The 18,895-nt window shown below is 38.7% G+C and overlaps 1 protein-coding gene across 2 annotated transcripts in view; it reads left to right on the plus strand.

Moving 5' to 3' along the window:
• LUZP1 (leucine zipper protein 1) overlaps positions 1-18,895 on the plus strand; it is a 67,906-nt gene that overhangs the window by 47,920 nt on the left and 1,091 nt on the right. For both annotated transcript variants that reach the window (XM_072136701.1, XM_072136702.1), the window contains exons 3-4: positions 10,884-13,944; positions 17,596-17,764. In XM_072136701.1, the coding sequence (XP_071992802.1) occupies positions 11,017-13,944; positions 17,596-17,742 (3,075 nt within the window). In that variant the 5' untranslated portion in view covers positions 10,884-11,016 and the 3' untranslated portion in view covers positions 17,743-17,764. The remainder of the gene's footprint in view (positions 1-10,883; positions 13,945-17,595; positions 17,765-18,895) is intronic.

The following is an 18,895-nucleotide window of genomic DNA, read 5'->3' on the forward strand; positions in this document are numbered from 1 at the left end:
TTACTTTTACAGCAAGATAACTACAGCAAGTGCATAACTTTACATTTATCTACATTAAACCCCATCAACCATTTCCCTGACCACTCCTCAAGCTTCCACAAATCCCTCTGTAATGCTAAACTATCGACTTCGGTATTTATTACTTTTACAAAGCTTAGTATCATCTGCAAATATTGAGACTTGACTGTTTAAACTCACTACAAGGTCATTAATAAAAATATTAAGAAGTGACCCCAATACTGACCCCTGTGGCACTCCACTGGTAACGTCAACCCAATCTGAGAATGTGCCATTAATGACGACCCTTTGTTTTCTCACTAAGCCAATTACTTACCAAAATATACAGATTTTCTCCTATTCCCAATAGTCTCATTTTATATACCAACCATTTATGTGGCACGGTGTCAGATATACAACATCCACAGCGTCCCCCAGATCCAGTCTTGAACTTACCTCCTCGTAGAAATCAATCAGATTAGTCTGACAGGACCAGTCAGCGTAAATATTTGTTCGTTGTTCATGAAGTGGTGTATGGAGAGGGCTCACGGACCAAGCCCTCTCCATACGTTGGCAGTAACTGCAGCACCTGCAGAATCCGATTCTAGCCTCTCGGACGAGGTTTTAAAAAATTGCACCGAACAGCAACCCATAAATGTGGAGGGCGGCGTGGAAGCACAAGCCCCAGCTCCCCCTTTAGGTCACGCACCAGGAGGGGAGGAAGGAGGAAGAAAAAATTGGCGCAGATACCACAAGAGAAAACAGGTCTCCTGGCGGTAAGACACACAGGTGACCCATTTAATTTACGCTTGCCCTCCACTAACCATACTAACCCTAGAATGTATAACTCTGTCTTGGCAGACTCTACATTCCCACATGACAATGACACTAACAACGTCAATGCTAACATCTCTCATGATCCTGGTGGGAATAAAAACTGTGGCGTATCTGGAGACAATGTTATCAACCTTACCAGTATCGTGTTAACTCCTGATTGTTTATCTTTGCTTGACAAAGGTCTGAATTTTGCCATAACCAACGTATTTAATGAAGTCCAATTTGAAATTGACCTGTTTAAGGGCATTCGCAAATCGAATTTAAAAAAGTTCTTTGCGGACAAGACGCACTTCTCTGTACCGTCAAAAGACGGAGAGATACCAGCGTTGATTGGTCCACTTGGCTTTTCTCCCCCAGATCTTCCGACAGATTTAGACCTGTCGACTATCAATTGCTTGCTCAGCCTACACACTGGCGATACAGATGACATTTGTCCTGAACCCTCTGCATCCTCTATTGTGGAAATTGAAACTTTCAAAAAAGGTATTGGCTCCACATTCTGTCCCCCCTTGCCGGCCGGTTCTCCCCTTGACATTTTTTACCAGCGTGTAAAAGAGGATGTTAAGGCCCTGGTGTATCCCCCAACCCCAGGTAACCTTTCCCAAGGCGAGCTATCCGCCCTCCGCTGGCTTAAGTCACAGAATAATGTTATATTTAAACCGGCGGACAAGGGGGGCAATGTGGTAGTCATGACTAGGGATTACTACAGAATGGAGGCTAATAGACAGCTAAGGGATGCTGAGACCTATACCCCCCTAGCACATAATCCCACTTTCAGATACCAAACACGGCTACGTACTTTCCTTAGAGAGAGTGTAGAACGTAACGTCATATCTGAATTTATGGCTAAGAAATTACTGCCGGAATACCCTAGATACCCTGTTTGGTATTTCTTGCCTAAGGTCCATAAATCCCTTTCTGCCCCCCCTGGCCGACCCATTGTGGCCGGCATCGGATCACTCACCGAACCCTTATCCCAATACCTAGATTGGCTCCTTCGTCCTCTCCTCCAGGAAATCCCGTCCTATCTAAAGGATACGAATACATTTCTTAAAGTCGTAAAAGATATTGAATGGAAGGAGGGCTATTCCTTGGCCTCGATTGACGTAGAAAGTCTCTACACCCGTATTCCACAGGACCTGGGCGTGCAATGTATTCGTGATATCCTCACGAATGCACATAGGAGTCCTGAATTTATCAACTTTGTTTGTGAGGGCTTAAGATTCGTGCTCTCTCATAACGCCTTCATGTTCGACGATGAGTGGTTTGTCCAGAGAACTGGCACGGCGATGGGTACGCCCGTCGCCTGTACCCTTGCCAACCTGTTCCTCGCTTGTTTCGAGAGCCGCCGTGTCTTTTCTCTGGACAATCCGTTCCTCGCGAACCTGAAGGCGTTCCACAGATATGTGGACGATGTTTTCATCGTTTGGGAGGGCACACACACCCAGTTTTTACAGTTTGTTGATTATCTCAATTCGGACAACTATATGAATATGCGGTTTACGGCTATATATGGGGGCAATGAACTAGATTTTTTGGACGTTAAAGTTAGGGAGGAGAGAGGCGAACTTAACACCATGGCCTTTCGTAAGGCCACAGCCACCAATTCACTTCTCCATTACCAAAGCCATCATCCCTGCCACACCAAAAGAGGACTTCCTTATAGCCAGTTCCTTAGACTGAGACGAATCAATAACGATGTTAATCAATTCTCGATACAGGCAGAGGAATTAAAAAATAGGTTGAGAGCCAGGGATTACCCCGAACACCTTATCAATCAAGCATATAATAAAGTGCTGGGCATACCACGAGAAAAGTTGTTCCGACCTTTTAAGAAAACCATAAAAGATACCAGGGATAGCAGCAACACACATACCAATGAGGAGAAAAAAGAGAGAACGGTGTTTTCTTTTGAGTTTAGCCCTTATGAAAAAGTAGTACGTGATGCTATCCTAAAGAATTGGAACATCTTGAAACAGGACCCACAACTAGATCATTTCAGTGATACACGCCCCCACATTGCGTTCAGACGCTCGCCCACCATTAGAAAGGCCCTTGTGAGTAGCCGTTTCCATACCCCCAGATCTACATGGTTGGAGAAAGCCACGCCGGTGGGAAATTTTAAATGTGGAGGCTGTAGTAGTTGCCGTTTTAACAGCCAACTAAAATGGATAAAATTCGGAGGACAGACACAAAAGGTCACATCTTTTATTTCATGTAAGACCACCTATGTGGTATATATTGTATTCTGCCCCTGTAATTTCTTTTACATAGGAAAAACGATACGCAGGCTTAATACACGGTTTCAGGAACATCAAAGGTCCATAAGAAATGGTAACGGTTGCCCCCGTCTAATTGAGCATGTGAGAACTCATCACGAGGGCAACCCCAATATTTTAAAATTTGCAGGAATCGAGGTAGTGACGGTGGATCCCCTAGGAGGCAATAGAAATAAAATTCTTATGCAACATGAAAGTAAATGCATTATTAGATTTGACGCCATGGGACCACTGGGCATGAATGATAGAAATGACTTTAGTGTCTTCCTATAATATTTGTGCCCCTTTTTTTTCCCCCCCCAGGAAGGTACTATGTTTATTCTTATCGACTGCTGTGCGTACTCTGCTATTTTCGTATACCAGTGCTTCTTATTTCCAAGTCGGAGTTATATATACTTACTTGTACTTGTTTTTAATCTCACACTGTTGTATTTTTAATGTCCTAGCACGTGTTTCTTACCTTTGTTTACATTGTTCCCTTGACGACATCCGCCGGCGTTCTCACATATATTCTGTGCGTCGCGGGCAGATGACGTCAACGGCTTGAAGATGCGCTAGCGAGCGCGAAACGGCCCGTCGCCGTATGGCTCCAGCATTCCCCCTGTACTACACCGTGTGCTGTAATAAAGAGAAGTTGTTCCACTGAATCGGTGAGTGCCGCCTTTTCTTCTTCTTACTCACTGCAGCACCTGGCATTGCTGCATAAGGAAGTGACCTCATCAGAGGAGGCCGATTTAGTTGCCCATAGCTGTCATTTGGCATTCTGTGTTATAAAAATATAAAACAAAAAAAATTGTAATTTCCCCCCCCCCTTTTCCATAGAACACCTATAAAAATAAATAAGTTAAATCCTAAAATCCCAAAATTTCCAAACCATCAAAATATAAAAACAATTAGAACATGACACATTACAAAGCTTGATACATCGAAGTATAAAAATTAATTACGGGTACCAGGATATGATGATGAAAGTGGGTATCTGGGCATCAAATCCCTACCATAGCGGCCCCAGGGTCTTAAGAGTGCCCTGGAGCTGTCCTATGCCAGGTTACATCAGATCCTGCCTCTGGCTGCCTGCATAGCTTGTTAAAGTCAAAGTGTAAACTTTGTTTTAAAAAAAAAAAAAAGTATTGTAAAGTACAAGTACATAAAACACCACCCTTCCATGAAAATGCCTAATAAAGTATTAGTATTTTTTTTTTTTTTTTTAAAGAAACGCCAAAATATTTGGTGTGGTCGTGTCCCTAACATCTGTACAACAAATCTAAGGCTTTATTGGAACTGCACAGTGAACACCATCAAAAAAAAAAAAAAATTCCATCAAATCCCTTCATAAAAAAACATTCCAAAAAGTTGTGCCCCAAAACACCACTGAAAATAACTGTTCTTGCTGTAATCCCATAGAATAAATTCAACATATGTTTATTGTAAAGGAACGGCGATAAAACCTAATAATCAAACAAGAATTGATGATTTTCTTTCCCTACACCCAGAAAGAGTTAGTAAAATCTCATCCATCATCTCTAGATGCCCCAAAATGATGCATCTGTAAACTGCTTTTCATCCCGCAAAAAATAAGCCCTCGTATGTCCACATTGCAAAAAAAATAATAAATAAATTGTACATCCTGTATATGACTAAGCAAATTGGCTCTAAAAGGTGCTCCTTCTCTCTTTCCTTTCTCTGGCCATATAGCAGTTTACCACCACATATGGGGTATTGGCATACACCAAAGCAGTTGGGTTATTGAACTGTGTTTTTGTGAATGTTTCATTTTTTTTTTTTTCTCCAATAAAAAGTTTCAATTTCTAGGTTAACAAATTTTCCTACAGGTGTGTGTTTCTAAGCCTCATAATATCTTTAGAAAAATGAGAATGCATGAAACCATGTCAACATAAAGCAGACATTTTTGGTAAATGTTAGTCATACCACCCATACTTTCCATAAAATGGTCACAGATGGAGGGTCATGTGAACAATCACACAGAAAAATTTTAACATTTTTAGCTGACTTCTTTGGTTTTTATACAAAATCAAATCATATCAACCAAATTTTATTAACTAACTTGAAGTACATTGTGTCATGAGAAAACCATCTCCAAATCACCTGGCTATGTTAAAAAGAATTGATCACTAGCTGGATTTGACAGGATGACATCATCTAAGGTTCTGTTACATTTGTAATGTCTACCCCATGTATGTACTTAGGAAACATAAAAATTTAACTGGTGTTGTTTTTTTTTTGGGGGGGGGGGGGGGTTGACAGAAGTTCCTCCCCATGGGCTAGATCTTATTCCAAGGTGAAAATACTGATAATAGTGTAACAGTTTTAAGTCTTAAGTATAATAGTAATTTAGAGAGCATATAGTTTGAGACGGCCTGGTGTCGAAAACTGTATTAAATTAATTATACTTCCGGGTCAGAACTGATTGTGGGCGTTTGCTGCATAATTCCACACCTGCAATGTATGGAATGAGCTCAGCCTGTAAGCCCTTCATAAACTTTCTTGGCGAAGCCATTCCAAAAATAGTAAGGGTTTAAAAATTAAAGCGAGTCTACCTTCTCCCTCATGCATTATAATTAGAGATGGGTGAATCGATTGGAAACAAAGTGGAATTCGTTTAGAATTTCGGGAAAACTTTGGTTCGGCACAAATTCAAAGTTTACAGTGATTTGTGGGAACTAATATTTTTTTCCCCCTTTTATTAGCAAAATGGCGGCGAGCACAACTTGTAACATGGGGTGGTGCTTGTACTCAGTAGCTGGTGGAGGAATTTTTGCTCAAAGTCCAGGGTGTCCGTTTTGTGGGATCTGTATAGCCCAAATTTCAATTCCTTCTTTTTTTTTTTTTTTTTTTTTTTTTTTTTTGTCGCTAAAGTAGATATCAAGAAAACTGTATCATATCATCATAATCGTTGATTAATCAATATGTCAGAGGTGGCAGTTGGAGAAGCCACAGGTCGCAGCAGGGGTGACTCTGAGGCCAGAACTGCCGGTGTCATCTAGCGGCAGTGTGTTGATGAACAATCCACAGGTTCTTGATTGGTTGACTAGGTCTTCGATGAATCAGGGGTGGATTGGCCAGGATTTCAACACACCAATGCCTTAGCTCAACCATGATTCCTCCCGCAAACGTTGAGAAATGAGTCTGGATTCTAACTACCTGCCTCAGCCACTATTCTGATGCTGCCACCTGCCTGATGCCACACATCTGCTGCCAGTTGCTCCAAATGCCTCCCACCCTCTTTACTAGGGACTGGAATTGTCACCCACCTCCTGTTATTGTGCCACACCGTGGCCTTATGCTGCTGCTACTGCTGCCGCCCACCTACACACAGTGTGATTGTGCCACTCTGACCTCCTGCTGCTGCCGCCACATCCACTCTACTCGTGCTGCTGCCAACTGACTGTTGTCTCCCTGGAACACCCTGTGATTTCCATAATGCTGTTTTCACCCTCCACGACTCTGACGTTGCCACTATGTTTGGTTTTGTCCCTTCATTTCATCTGTCAGAAGGATGAAAAGCTTCAGGACTGATAGCCAAAAGCAGAAGTGGATAAAGAACACAGAGGACATGCAAGTATCCCATTTACTGCTCATCTGTGTTTCAGATCCACTCCTGTTTGTTTTTGGCTTTAGCAATACTGATGGATTACTGACCGATTGAAAGTGGACACTGACGGATGAAATGAAAGGCAAAATGATCAGTGACGTCAATGCAAAAATACTACCGACACCCTCTCCACTCTTTTGGGGGGGGTTTCTAAATGTATCAGCGTTTAACACAACAGGTTCTGTCGTAATCTATGGAATCATCTGATGTCAGTGTAAAGAGAGTGCACTCTTTGATGTTATAGTGGGATCTTGGCCGTCGGCATAGTCTTTTCGAGCTGGCACAGACGTTACCTTGTCAGGCTGCGTTCCCGCTTCACTTATTTGGTCAAGTTGGCCCCTGTAAGTGCCCATGGAATTGAAGAGTGTCATGCTAAAACACAGCATTGTTTGAAGACCAAACCACGCTCCCTATGCATATTTGAGCATGGCACAATGTTCTACAACACCCTACAGGCTCTCTGCAGCCAGGAAATGCATGGGGTTTTTTTAACATGATTCGTCGTGATTTCATTTGGGTCAAATAGAATTTTGTTGGAAAATTCAGCGAACTCGGTAAATCGAATTTTTGAAAAAATGTACTGTGATTTCAGAAATACCATTATCATTACTGACCATTATACTATTTTCCAAGAAATTCCTTTGTAATCAATATAGCAAGGAGACAATTGGTGCACCAAAACTCTCACCATGGCCGTTACCCAGTGTGTGAAATAAGGAGCTGAGAGTGACTGGAAGAATGGGGCCATCACTGGAAGAGGACGTAAGCGGTTTGGATGGGAACAGTAGTGCTCCAGGGGCTGAGGACATTCAACTTCCTCTTTAGCATACAAATTAAACTGGGAATAACTTGGAAATGTCATGCTGCCAGCAGATTATAATGCTGTGGTAGATTCTATTTAAACGTATATATTTTTGCCTCAACATTAAACCTTTTTTTGCATTTTATGCCACTCACAAAGTTTGTCTTCATACTGAATTTTAGTCTTCCTATCATTTGTGTGGGAAGCAAAAATGCTGGCAGTCCTCTCGCTGATTATTAAAAACAGGTCCAACTTCATGAATTCAATATGTGATGTAAATGGCTGTTATGTGAAATAACGAATGCATTTTGATGAGAAAACATTGCTGGTAGTTCATTGCTGTCCTTAGGAGATGAGTGCCCTTCATACAGGTAATGAGGATAACTCACTTGCACATCGCTGTGATGAAGTCATAACGCAAGCTTGTGTGAATCTAGTCAATGCCAAAAATACAAAGCACAAATAATATTTGTAGTTGTATAAATTTTATTATTGTGGATGAGCTGTGCCCTATAGAATACATTTGTAAAGCTAGATATGGTCTAATAGTTAGTTTCTGTAGTTTGAATTTTATTTGCATATTGTTACTATTAAACCCACAGATGTATTGGCTCTGTTTTTTGCTTTTAGATTATATGGTTAAAAATATGTATGCTATGTAATTAAAAACATTTTTTGTAGAAATTAATAGCAGCTCAGGGAAATTCTGCTAAAATTAGAAAGCATCTGCCTTGCCTCTTCCATAGACTCCTTCAAACACTTAAATCTGTGTATTGTGTAACTAGCCACCACATACGGTATGTATTTAGTTTTTTTGCTGTAGCTGAAATTTTGTACACATATAATGTGGTATTTTATTTCGATCAGGATTTAATTTAGAAAAATTTCCTCCCCTTTATACATCCTTTGCATGTCTACAAAATATGCTCTAAAGTTGTAATAGATGCAGATCCCATCTCCAAATTCAAGGACCGTGACTACCTGATTTGTTGGTGTTATATACGGGCAGAGAATGAATAGACCAGTGTCCTTCTCTACATTAAAAAAGTTTACAGAAATTCATTGGGCATACAAATCCCCAGTTATCCTGGAAAGAATAGGGGAATGGGATAAGTCAAAATGCCCCAAGTGTGGGGTGGAAGGGGCAGACCTAATACACATGTTTTGAAGGTGTGCTAGAATCGGTCCATTCTGGAATGCAGTATTAGAAATTAATAAAAAAAGGTAAGCTCAATAACCATCCAGATCAACCCAATCACGTGCATCCTAGGATGGTTTGAGGATTCATGTGAGGGCAATGCATTGACATTAACTGTTGCACTGACAATGCACTGATGCACAATGCACTGATGTTAACTGTTATACCAAGCTTGCAAACCTTTTGCCTCACACTGGATCCAACCCACTGTCCTTACCATTATGGAATTTTGTACAAGAGTAAATAACTATATTAGACTGGAACAAGCTGTATAAGAAATGAGGGGTACTAAGGAAGTTCGAAGCTGTTTGGGGTAGTTGGATGTCTAATTCAGGTTTACTATCTGGAGCTAGGCTTAGAGATGCCATGATGCACATTTAACAATTAGGAAAGGGAGTCTTATAATGTGCTATGATCCTAATGACACTCCCAGTGCCCTCCTAGGAACATATTGATCTGCAGGACAGATTGCTATGAGACCTTCAAGATGCTACTAGGAATGAGTAAAATCCCTGACATAGGAATCAAGGCTTTATCTATACATGTAGCAGAGTTGTGTGAATTTATATAGAACAAATTTCTGTAAATGTAGTGGAGCTATTACAGAGATGTATGTGACCACCATATGGGTATCAAATATATTTTCAGGTTTTTTTGCTGTTCAAATCTGGGGTGGGTCTTGTGGTAAGGTGCATATGGTAAACATACAGTAAAAATCATAATGTTTAGGTATCACAGAGTCCCAATATGTCCGATCTATCCAAACATAATGTTTTTTTTCCCCGCCATTTAAGCCTGTAACAGAAAATGGTGACCGAAGTCAAAAATGCAATTTTGTACAGGAGATATTCATTTTTGTAAATGTATTAAAACTTTATAAAGCCTATGTAAATTTGGTATCCCTGTGACGGCACCAACCCAAAGAATAAAGTCATTTGTGGTGCACAGTGTAAGCTGTAAAACCCAAAGACCACAAGAAAATGGCGCAAGTGTTTTTTTAAAAAATAATTTCACTGCATTGAAATTTTTTTTTCCCAGTACACACCATGGAATATTAAATACATCACTATGAAGTGCAACTTGTTATGCAGAAAACAAGCCATACAGCTCTTTACATGGAAAAATAAAGTTCTATATATTTGAAATTGGGGAGTGAAAAGGTTATTAAGTGGTTAAAGGAAATGGATCCAGGCACTGTAACCATGGTATGATTATATTTGTTATCCTTGGCCTCCTTCCTCCTAAAATCAACTTTTAATATGATGCTAATGAGCCTGAGGGACTACCCTAGCCCTTCTATGATCTGGCTTTATAGGCTGTTCCACTATCTCATCCGCTTCCTTGTTCCCATGGAACTTGTGCAGTGAGCACTGCTTTATTCTTGGTGCTGAGGGAGCAGAGGGGAGGAGAGACAGCCCCTGTAATCTGGCTTTACAGAGTGTTAGACTATGGTAGACCTTTTAGATTCTTTAGCGTAATTTTTTAAAAATTGATTTTAGAAGGAATAAGGCCATGGATGACAAATATAATAAGATTACCACACTCACATGGCCTGGATCTATGAATAACTGTTTCTGGTTTTTATTGCTGGATTTTGCTGGTAGATTTTTTTTTTTTTTTTTATAAGTGGGTCCTTACACTTGGTCCCCTATCCTGCATTTGATAAAGGCCCCCTCTAGGAATGATAAATGGTTTATGGATAAAGCTCGAAGAAATTATTGCCATTTTTTTGTGTAGGATGCTGGCGGGTGATTTTTATTTTTTTATTTACTAAAGTGTGATGTTTTGCATACACTTGAAGTATGAAGTAAATGTTCTTATGCTCTTTTTTGGTCTGGGGAAAGCATTGATTTTGCAAGCTTTAGCTATTTTTCTTCTCATCTCTGCTATATATTTTTTTTTCATTTTCTCAGCACCAGTATAAATAGATGAGTTATACTGTGTAATATAATTGCTGATTCAGGTCCTCTGCATGTATTTGCTTAAGAAGTAAGAATTCTGATTATGTAACAAAATGTTAGTTTGCAAGTAGGGATTTAAATAATTTGATCTGTGATGTGTATACCTGTATAGTATAGAACCTAAAACCTATACGATTATACTTGTAATGTTACTGATCAATGCAAATTTATTTGTTTTTGTTTTTTTTTACTGTAGGTTAAGATGATCTCTGGATGTTCTACAAATTGTGCTCATCAAGAAGAAAAGGGATAATTTTGGAATTAATAGCACCTTGACGATTTGAACTATTAAGCACTCTTGAATAAGACCTAATTCTTACTAAGGAAGAATGGAGCATTCAAGTCGTCATTTACGGTTTAAACTACAAAGTCTGAGTCGACGTTTGGATGATTTAGAAGAAGCAACAAGAAATCTACAAAAAGCTGAAGATGAGGTTCTTGACCTCCAGGATAAAATTATCCAAGCAGAGGGTAGTAATTCCAGCATGTTGGCAGAAGTGGAGGCTTTGAGAAAACGAGTACTTAAGATTGAGGGTAAAGATGAAGAAGTGAAGAAGGCTGAGGATTTGTGTAGACTGATTAAAGAGAAGCTGGAAAATGAGGAAAATATTACCAGGGAACTCAGACTGGAAATTGAGCAACTCCAAAAAAGAATGGGGGAGCTTGAGAAGCTAGAAGAGGCTTTCAACAAGAGCAAAAGTGACTGCACTCAACTAAGCCTTAGTTTGAATGAAGAAAAAAATATGTCAAAGAAGTTATCTTCTGAACTGGACACACTTAAAACCAGAGTTAAAGAACTGGAATCTTCTGAAAGCAGACTGGACAAAGCTGAACAGTTTTTGACTAGTGAGATAGAAAAAATTAAGTCTTTAAGCCTTAGTTTTGCAAATGAAAAGAAGTTATTGATGGAAAGGGAAAAGCAGAATGAAAAATTAATTTTGCAACTTAAAGAACAATTGGAATTAAAAGGGAAAATCACAGGAGAGCAAAGTAGAAATGAATCCAATGCTTTGGAGAGATCCCCCGATCAACATATAGAGCATAACAAATTAAGAATTGAAGATGGCCTAACCTCTAAATCGCTACAAAGAGTCGGATTTGATTACATTAAGCAGTCTGAAATTCAGACAAGTAGCAACAATGAAAATGAGAAAAACAAGTATCAAGAAGACAACAAAATAAAAGAACTTAACCAAGAAATTGAGAAACTTAAGAATCAACTCAAACAACATGAGGGACTAGAGCACGAACTGAAACAACTTAAAGAAAAACATTTTGAACTACAAGAAAGTTACATTAGTGAACAGAATAAAAACAAGTTACTTACTGAAGAATTACAAGCTTTACAAAGGCAAAGTAGCCAGCACAAAGAGATTGAAAATGGGATTATTGAAAGTGAAAACTTAATATCACAAAGTAGAGCTAAAAGTGAAAGAACCAAAAGTAAGGTTGCATCTACAGAGTCTCCACTTTTAAAATATGCTTCACAAGAACACAACAGGAATGAGAGGTATAGACATTCAGAATTTAAGAGACAACTTTCTAACTCTAGTTCAAACAGTAGGAAAAGTTCAAGGTCCTCTCTTATTGATACTACAGGAAATCTAAAGAAAGAGGAAAAAGCTGTGACCTCTTATTTTTCAGGGGGTAAAGATTTTGGCTTGGTGAATAATGATGCTAAAAAATCAAAAGACCAGCCATCAGTTTTAAGTCGGTATCCACCAGCTGTTCAAGAGCAAGCCCCACATAAGTCCTGGAAGGGGTCTACATCAAAGCAAACCGACAGCTCAATGAAGTTTTTTGGAGAAGATTATTCTGTTAAGGCTTACCCAAAGAAGGAGATTTCATTAGAAAATGAAGTTGAAAAAGGGATTTTGGCTGATGCTCCAGAGAATATAATTGACACTGAGGAAACTATTCTAACTGAGAACAGTGTGTCAACTTCTTCATTACATCCAGAATTAAGTGACCTAAGCACAAAAATTAATATTGCTCAAGAAAACACTGAACCAGTATTTGAATCAAAATTTCGTAAGAACACAAGAGATGCAGAAAGAATGCCCCCCCTGGATAGACTTTCCAGATATGAAGCAATTTTAGACCAAGATGATAGAGTCACAAGTGTTGTTTCTGAACAATACCCTAAAACCTCAATTATAAATCATGACGAAACAGATCCACAAACAAGTCTGACATCAAGTACAAATAGATCTTACTATAGTAGGGATAAAACAAGAGAGAGGGCTTCAAAGCCACAAATTCCTGAAAAGCCTAATATATTAGAAATGCCAGACCATAGAGATCCTGAAAAAAGAACTAGACTTTCTGGACTACACACCAAAAGACAGCCTAGTTCTAGAGAAAAAATATCAGGTCTAGACAGTACCAGGCATTCCTCTTCTTTTGAGAGTCACAGTTTTTCCAGTCAAAAGGAGACAAACTCAAGAAAAATTTCTTCTGATGGCTTAGACCATGCAGAAACAAATTTTCACTTGTCAATCCCACCTCGATCATGTAGTCCACGAGAAGCATTACAATCAACTGTGGTTATTAAGCCAATTATAATTGACAGAGATGTGAAAGAAAGTATGAGTGATTATAGAGCAAGGTCAAGCTCTGATTTAAACAGAACATCTAACAAAGTAAGTAGTATAAAAATTTACCCATCTGAAACATCTTCTCGTTCAATCACAGATGAAAGTACAAGAGAGCGACATACTTCCACAAGTAATATAAGACTGTCTGCAAATGATCAGCCACTGGTAAAAAATAACATCAGTATCCCACTTGAAATCTCTTTAAACAAAGATGATTTGATCTTAAAGGTTGCAGATAAGGAGAAAGTTAACAACAAAAGAGAGAAGATCCTGGAAAATGATGTAACGGTCACATGGAAAAGTCATGACATTGGAGTATCAAATCATTTTGACAGTAAACGTGTAACCAATAAACCCTCTTGGAGGAAAGGAGCATTTGGTTCGATTGAGGATCTGGACAGACTTGGAAATGAAAAGGAGGACACCGATTCCAAAACTAGGCGAAAATCATATTTTGATGATGAAAAACCTACAAGGTCACGTACTAGTGAGCTTCATTCAAGAAACAGAGTTTCAAGTATAAACAGTTTAAGTACCCCAGAATTTATCTCTAAAAGGAGCCAAAGTAGTTTAAGTGCAACTGAAGTTCTTGCTAGACGAAACTCTCCAAGTATATCTGTAACTTCCAGACAAGCTTCTTGGACCCGTTCTAGCTTTGATGTAAGTTGTCAATTTTTCTGAATTTATCATTTGTTTTACTGATGCATTTGCTCTAGCATCTTGTTAGTTTCTAGAGATGATCTAGCTGTTAACTCCCAATTTTGTAGACATTCTAACCTGTAAAATTGACAGCTGAAGATAAATGATAATAAAATTGTTTCTTTTAAACACTGTAAATTCACCAGTGCATTGTAGTTGCAGGGCTAGGTCACCTCACTAGATGAAAGAGATTAGATCGGAGTGGTTGCCTGTATCATCACGTGTACAACAGAAATATCCATTACGATTATAAAAAATTCAGAACTTCTTTATCTGGTATTAAATACAAAAAAGGTGCAAAAGAGTGTGTCAAGTCTTGCAGTAGATTAGTCCCAGGATTTGATTTTTGATTTTGAAGTGCTCAAGAACCACACCAGTTCCCTGACATCATTTCTAATTGTGTGTGCTGCAAAGTCCCCACCTTCCTTTTTAGGAAAATGATAAAAATGCTCCAAAACACATTAAAGGTGTAAATTTGTATGGAAACTTTTCCTGCACCAAATGGTGCTTTTTTGTGTTGATGGCTAAATGGGCTTAGAATAGTTAATAATTTACAAAATTGAGTTATTTGGATGCAAACCTTATTCTATATGTGCAAAAATTAAAAAAAATGGAAAGGAAATCTACTCACAAAGTTAGTCTCCTCTAGTCTTGACATGTTGGGATCACCTAAAAAAAAGGCTTATATGAAAAAAGACCGGAGTGTTGGAACGCGATGTCCAGTGATCAAGGCTGCTAATTATTTACACCCATTGTGTGACGTCGCCTCCCTTTTCAACATGGGAGAGGCAGGCATCTATCATGCCTCTTGCGTGATGTCCGCTCCCTCCCTGGATGCTCTCGCACTCCAGGCTGCTTTTTTAGAAGTCTTTTTTTTTAAACTGAAAATTGTGTATTTGAGTAATTGTTAGTTTAGACATTAATCCATGTAATGCCTTTTAAATTTAAAATAAGTTTTTAGCCTGCTAACCATGACCTCTTCTATATGAATTTGCAAACTTATGTCATCCACACATGCATGTTAATTTTTAATAAGGAATGGAAGATGCACTAGATTAACATTGGGGTAATAATCCAATTATTGTGACTGACCGCTCTGTGTCTCTTCAAATCCTTTCTCTGCCTCCTATTACTTGGAGACCGTCTGCTAATTTTCAACTACAAACATATAAAGCTCAATGTATGGATGGGAAATATTGTATCAGTTTTTCTACACAATGCCTTGTGTTACATTCATGACATGTGACCTAATCCCAGGTCCTTTAGCCTTCTAACATTAGCAAACTGTACAGCATGTATGTGATTACATGAAATTACAGCAGCCTCCATGGAGGATGAAGAGGAGTAGAAGTCCATGGATGCTGCTGACTTCTTTTTGTCCGATACATAAATGGCGCACAGTTTGCTATTAAGAGGCTAAAGGACCTGAGTTGATGCCACTCTGGTCACAGATATGGATGGGAGGGGCTGTATGAGCAGGACATGCTAGATAAGATAAAAGGTGATTTATGTGGTTCGAAGCTAAACAATTTTTAGCTAAAAGAAGGGTGTCGAGTTTTATAGGAACCTGTTACTGGCTGTATACGTGCAAATGTGGTGACAGATTCCCTTTAATACCAAGTATGACCTACAAGAAGTTTAATAACATGTGGGATTAAGCCAAACCAGTATATCTATTCCAGAAGGAACAGACTCCCAACTGTAGACAGCACTGTTTGACCTCGTTGGGATAGCTCCGTTCCTGACGCTTTGCTGAGGAGACCAAACCAGGTCAAAACAGTGCTGTCTACAGTTGGGAGTCTGTTCCTTCTGGAATACTGGTTTGGCTTAATTTGTTAAGGGGACTTCCTTTCAAGTTCGCAAAAGGAGGCATTGTTTTCCATTTAACACACTATAAAACATAGTTACATACTTCTCAGAATTCCCTTGTGGAGCATCTATGGCTTTAAGTCTTCACTCCTATAAGGCAGCCTTAATTGGCAAACTTTCCATAAGCAGAACTCTTACCTTCTGACCCCAATCCAATATGCCTGCATGCCTTTCTTCCATCTGGTTATTGTTGGGCTACCACAATGGAGGCATAACTAATCATGCCAAATGTGTTGTTTTCAGAAATGTAGCTTTTTTTTTTTTTAATGCCTTTTCATGCCTGCACCATACAGTTACTGCACAGCGATACAGTAATTTATGTGCACTGACGTAGCTCAATTGAGAAAAATGTCTGTAAAAAATGAATTGATTGAATCACTCTTAGTTCTCTTATGGTATCGGAAATGACGGAGAGTATCAGCAGTGTCTAACAGCTGACACTCCGTTTCAAGACCTGTAGTTAAGGACAGCTTTGATTGTGCTTTAACTCTTTAAATAACTTAGGTTGCAGTTTTGAAAGTTGGGTGATTTTATAGTGGGTTCCTCATAAATAGGCATTTCAAAGGTCAATAAAAACTAAAATGTTCACAGAACAAATCAATTGTGAAATTTCCTTCATAATCAGAAACATTGTTTTTGTGGATTTTTAAGCCTTCTAAAGTTATAATAAAATAATTGCTAAAACCATATACTGAAAATACTCGAGTATGAGCTGAGGTACCTATTTTTAACAGGAAAAAACTGGCATAACCTTATGACTCGAGTATAAGCCTAAGGTATACATTGTCAAAGCCTCCACCCAGTGCATAGCTACTAGCCCCCTGCCTCTCCAGTATAAAGCCAACTTGCCTGCTCATGTCCCCAGTATATAGCTAACCAGCCAACCTGTCACCAGTATGCCCAGCGCATTAAAAAATTAAACTCCTGTATTCACCATTCCTCTTCTTGATTACTTCAGTGGCTGGCGGCAGGTCTTTGTGTGTGGCAGTGTGTGCGGCACCATTGTGCACAGGCCTGTCGGCACACAGGAAGAAAGAGGACCTATAGGGATGTCGGAAAGGTGAGTATTGAGTTTAATTTTTTTTATTGACTCGAGTATAAGCTTATACTCAAGTATACATGGTAAATCCACATTATTAATAATCTTTTATATAGTGCCTTCAAATTCCACAGTGCTTAAATTCAACATGTCAAAGTTGACCAACTTAAATGGTAACTAGCTTTTAGAAAAACTTTTTACATGACCGAAGTCAGAAATAAGAAACATTTAAAATATATTATCAGAGGAAACTGTTTCCTCTCATACTCTTCCTTAAAGGACATCTACCACCAGATGAAAGGCGGTAGTTTCCTAATTAGACTGCGCGTTATGTCTAGGGGATGGGTACCCCTGGCTGAATGAGCAGGTTTATTATGCCATCACTGGCCTCAAAGGGAACCACTATACATTTGGCTCATAACTACTGAGGCCAAATATTGGTTGCTGCTGTTATTTGCCCTCCGATGACATATCCAAGAACAACCTAAAAAGAAGCTGTAGGAATCCGCCTCATGTTTCTGGGTAAGAAGGGTCAGTTAAGTTGCTTTTAAATTGGAACAAGATTATTTTAAAGCTGTGTGGCCCCAGATATGTCATTTTACATATTGCTGTAAAATTACTGACTGCCACTGTATGTCTGGAAGTGCTGAATGTATAGGCTGCACATTTTATGTGTTTTTTTGTTTTATTTTTTGTCAATCCAGGTTGATGATAATTTAAATTCTAGAAGAAAATACTCCAGTGAAAATTTGTATAGAACAGACTCCACAGGATGGAAGCAAAATACAAGTACAAACCAGAGGCATCACAAGAGCATGGTAGAGGAACGGATCCGGCAGCTAGAGCACTGAGTTGCCTACAAGTAATCAAATAGTAAGGGACAGTCGTCTAATCTTCTTCACAACTGCTGTATAGCTATATACGTCCTTTTGGACTGTAAGATCTTATGAGCAGGGCCCTCACTCTTATTGTTCCATATGACTGTTTGTACTCTGTATTGTAGTATTTTCTTTGTATATGTCCTGTATAATTTGGGAAGCGCTACAAAATATGATACTGTATAAATAATACATTAATAATATTATCTGTAAAAATTGACCTGGACATTCAGGCTCTAATGACCCTGGGTCAAAAAGGGGTTAAGAAAGTTCAGGACAGTACATGTTGGACTATAATAGATTCTTGTGCGATCGCAGGTGGCCCCTTTTTGGATTGTTTCAAAATGTAACTAAAACAGTGGGTTACATCAGCATATGGGGCGTCCTCTTACTCAGAAAAAAACGGCTCAATATATTATTAGATGCATTTTCTACTTTTAATCAGTTTATGTGGGTAAATTTTGCAGCTAAATGAATGTATTAATGATAAATATTAGTGAATTCCAATTCAAACCTTCATTTTCTTTATGTATTTTACAGAAATTCAAAGGGCTAACAAGCTTCCTACCTGCTCTTTTGAATAGTTTGAGGGGTGAAGTTAATAGAATGGTGGGATATGTGGGGGGTTTCAATTAACAGAACTTCCAAAACTTCTATTGAAATGAAATGTTCCCTAAAATAATTGATTCTAAAATTTTCGTGAACATTTGAAAGAATGCTGTTTGATTTTTGATCTTTCTAGCGTCAAAATAAAACAAAAGGACACTTTATAAAATGACGCCAACACAAAGCTGAGATATGGTAAATGTTAGTTCGTCTTACTACCCAAATTAGTTACTATCCATTTGAAAAACAGAACATTTTGAAGTTTGAAAATAGGACATTTTTTCAAAATGTTTACTAAATTCACCTTTTTTTCATAATTAAATTCAAAACATATCAACCAAAAATTCCCTCTATTTTGAAATGCAAAATGTAACAGAAAAACAAACTCAAAAACACTCGTCCAAGTTAAAGCCTTCTAAAGTTCTAATCGGATAAAGTGACACATGCTGGTTTTGAAAAATAGGCCTTGGTCATCAAGGCGCAAATGAGCTTGGTCACAAAGGGAATAAAGACGCCATGA

Source organism: Engystomops pustulosus, chromosome 2 (genome assembly GCF_040894005.1).
Source record: "Engystomops pustulosus chromosome 2, aEngPut4.maternal, whole genome shotgun sequence".
NCBI classification, from domain to species: domain Eukaryota; kingdom Metazoa; phylum Chordata; class Amphibia; order Anura; family Leptodactylidae; genus Engystomops; species Engystomops pustulosus.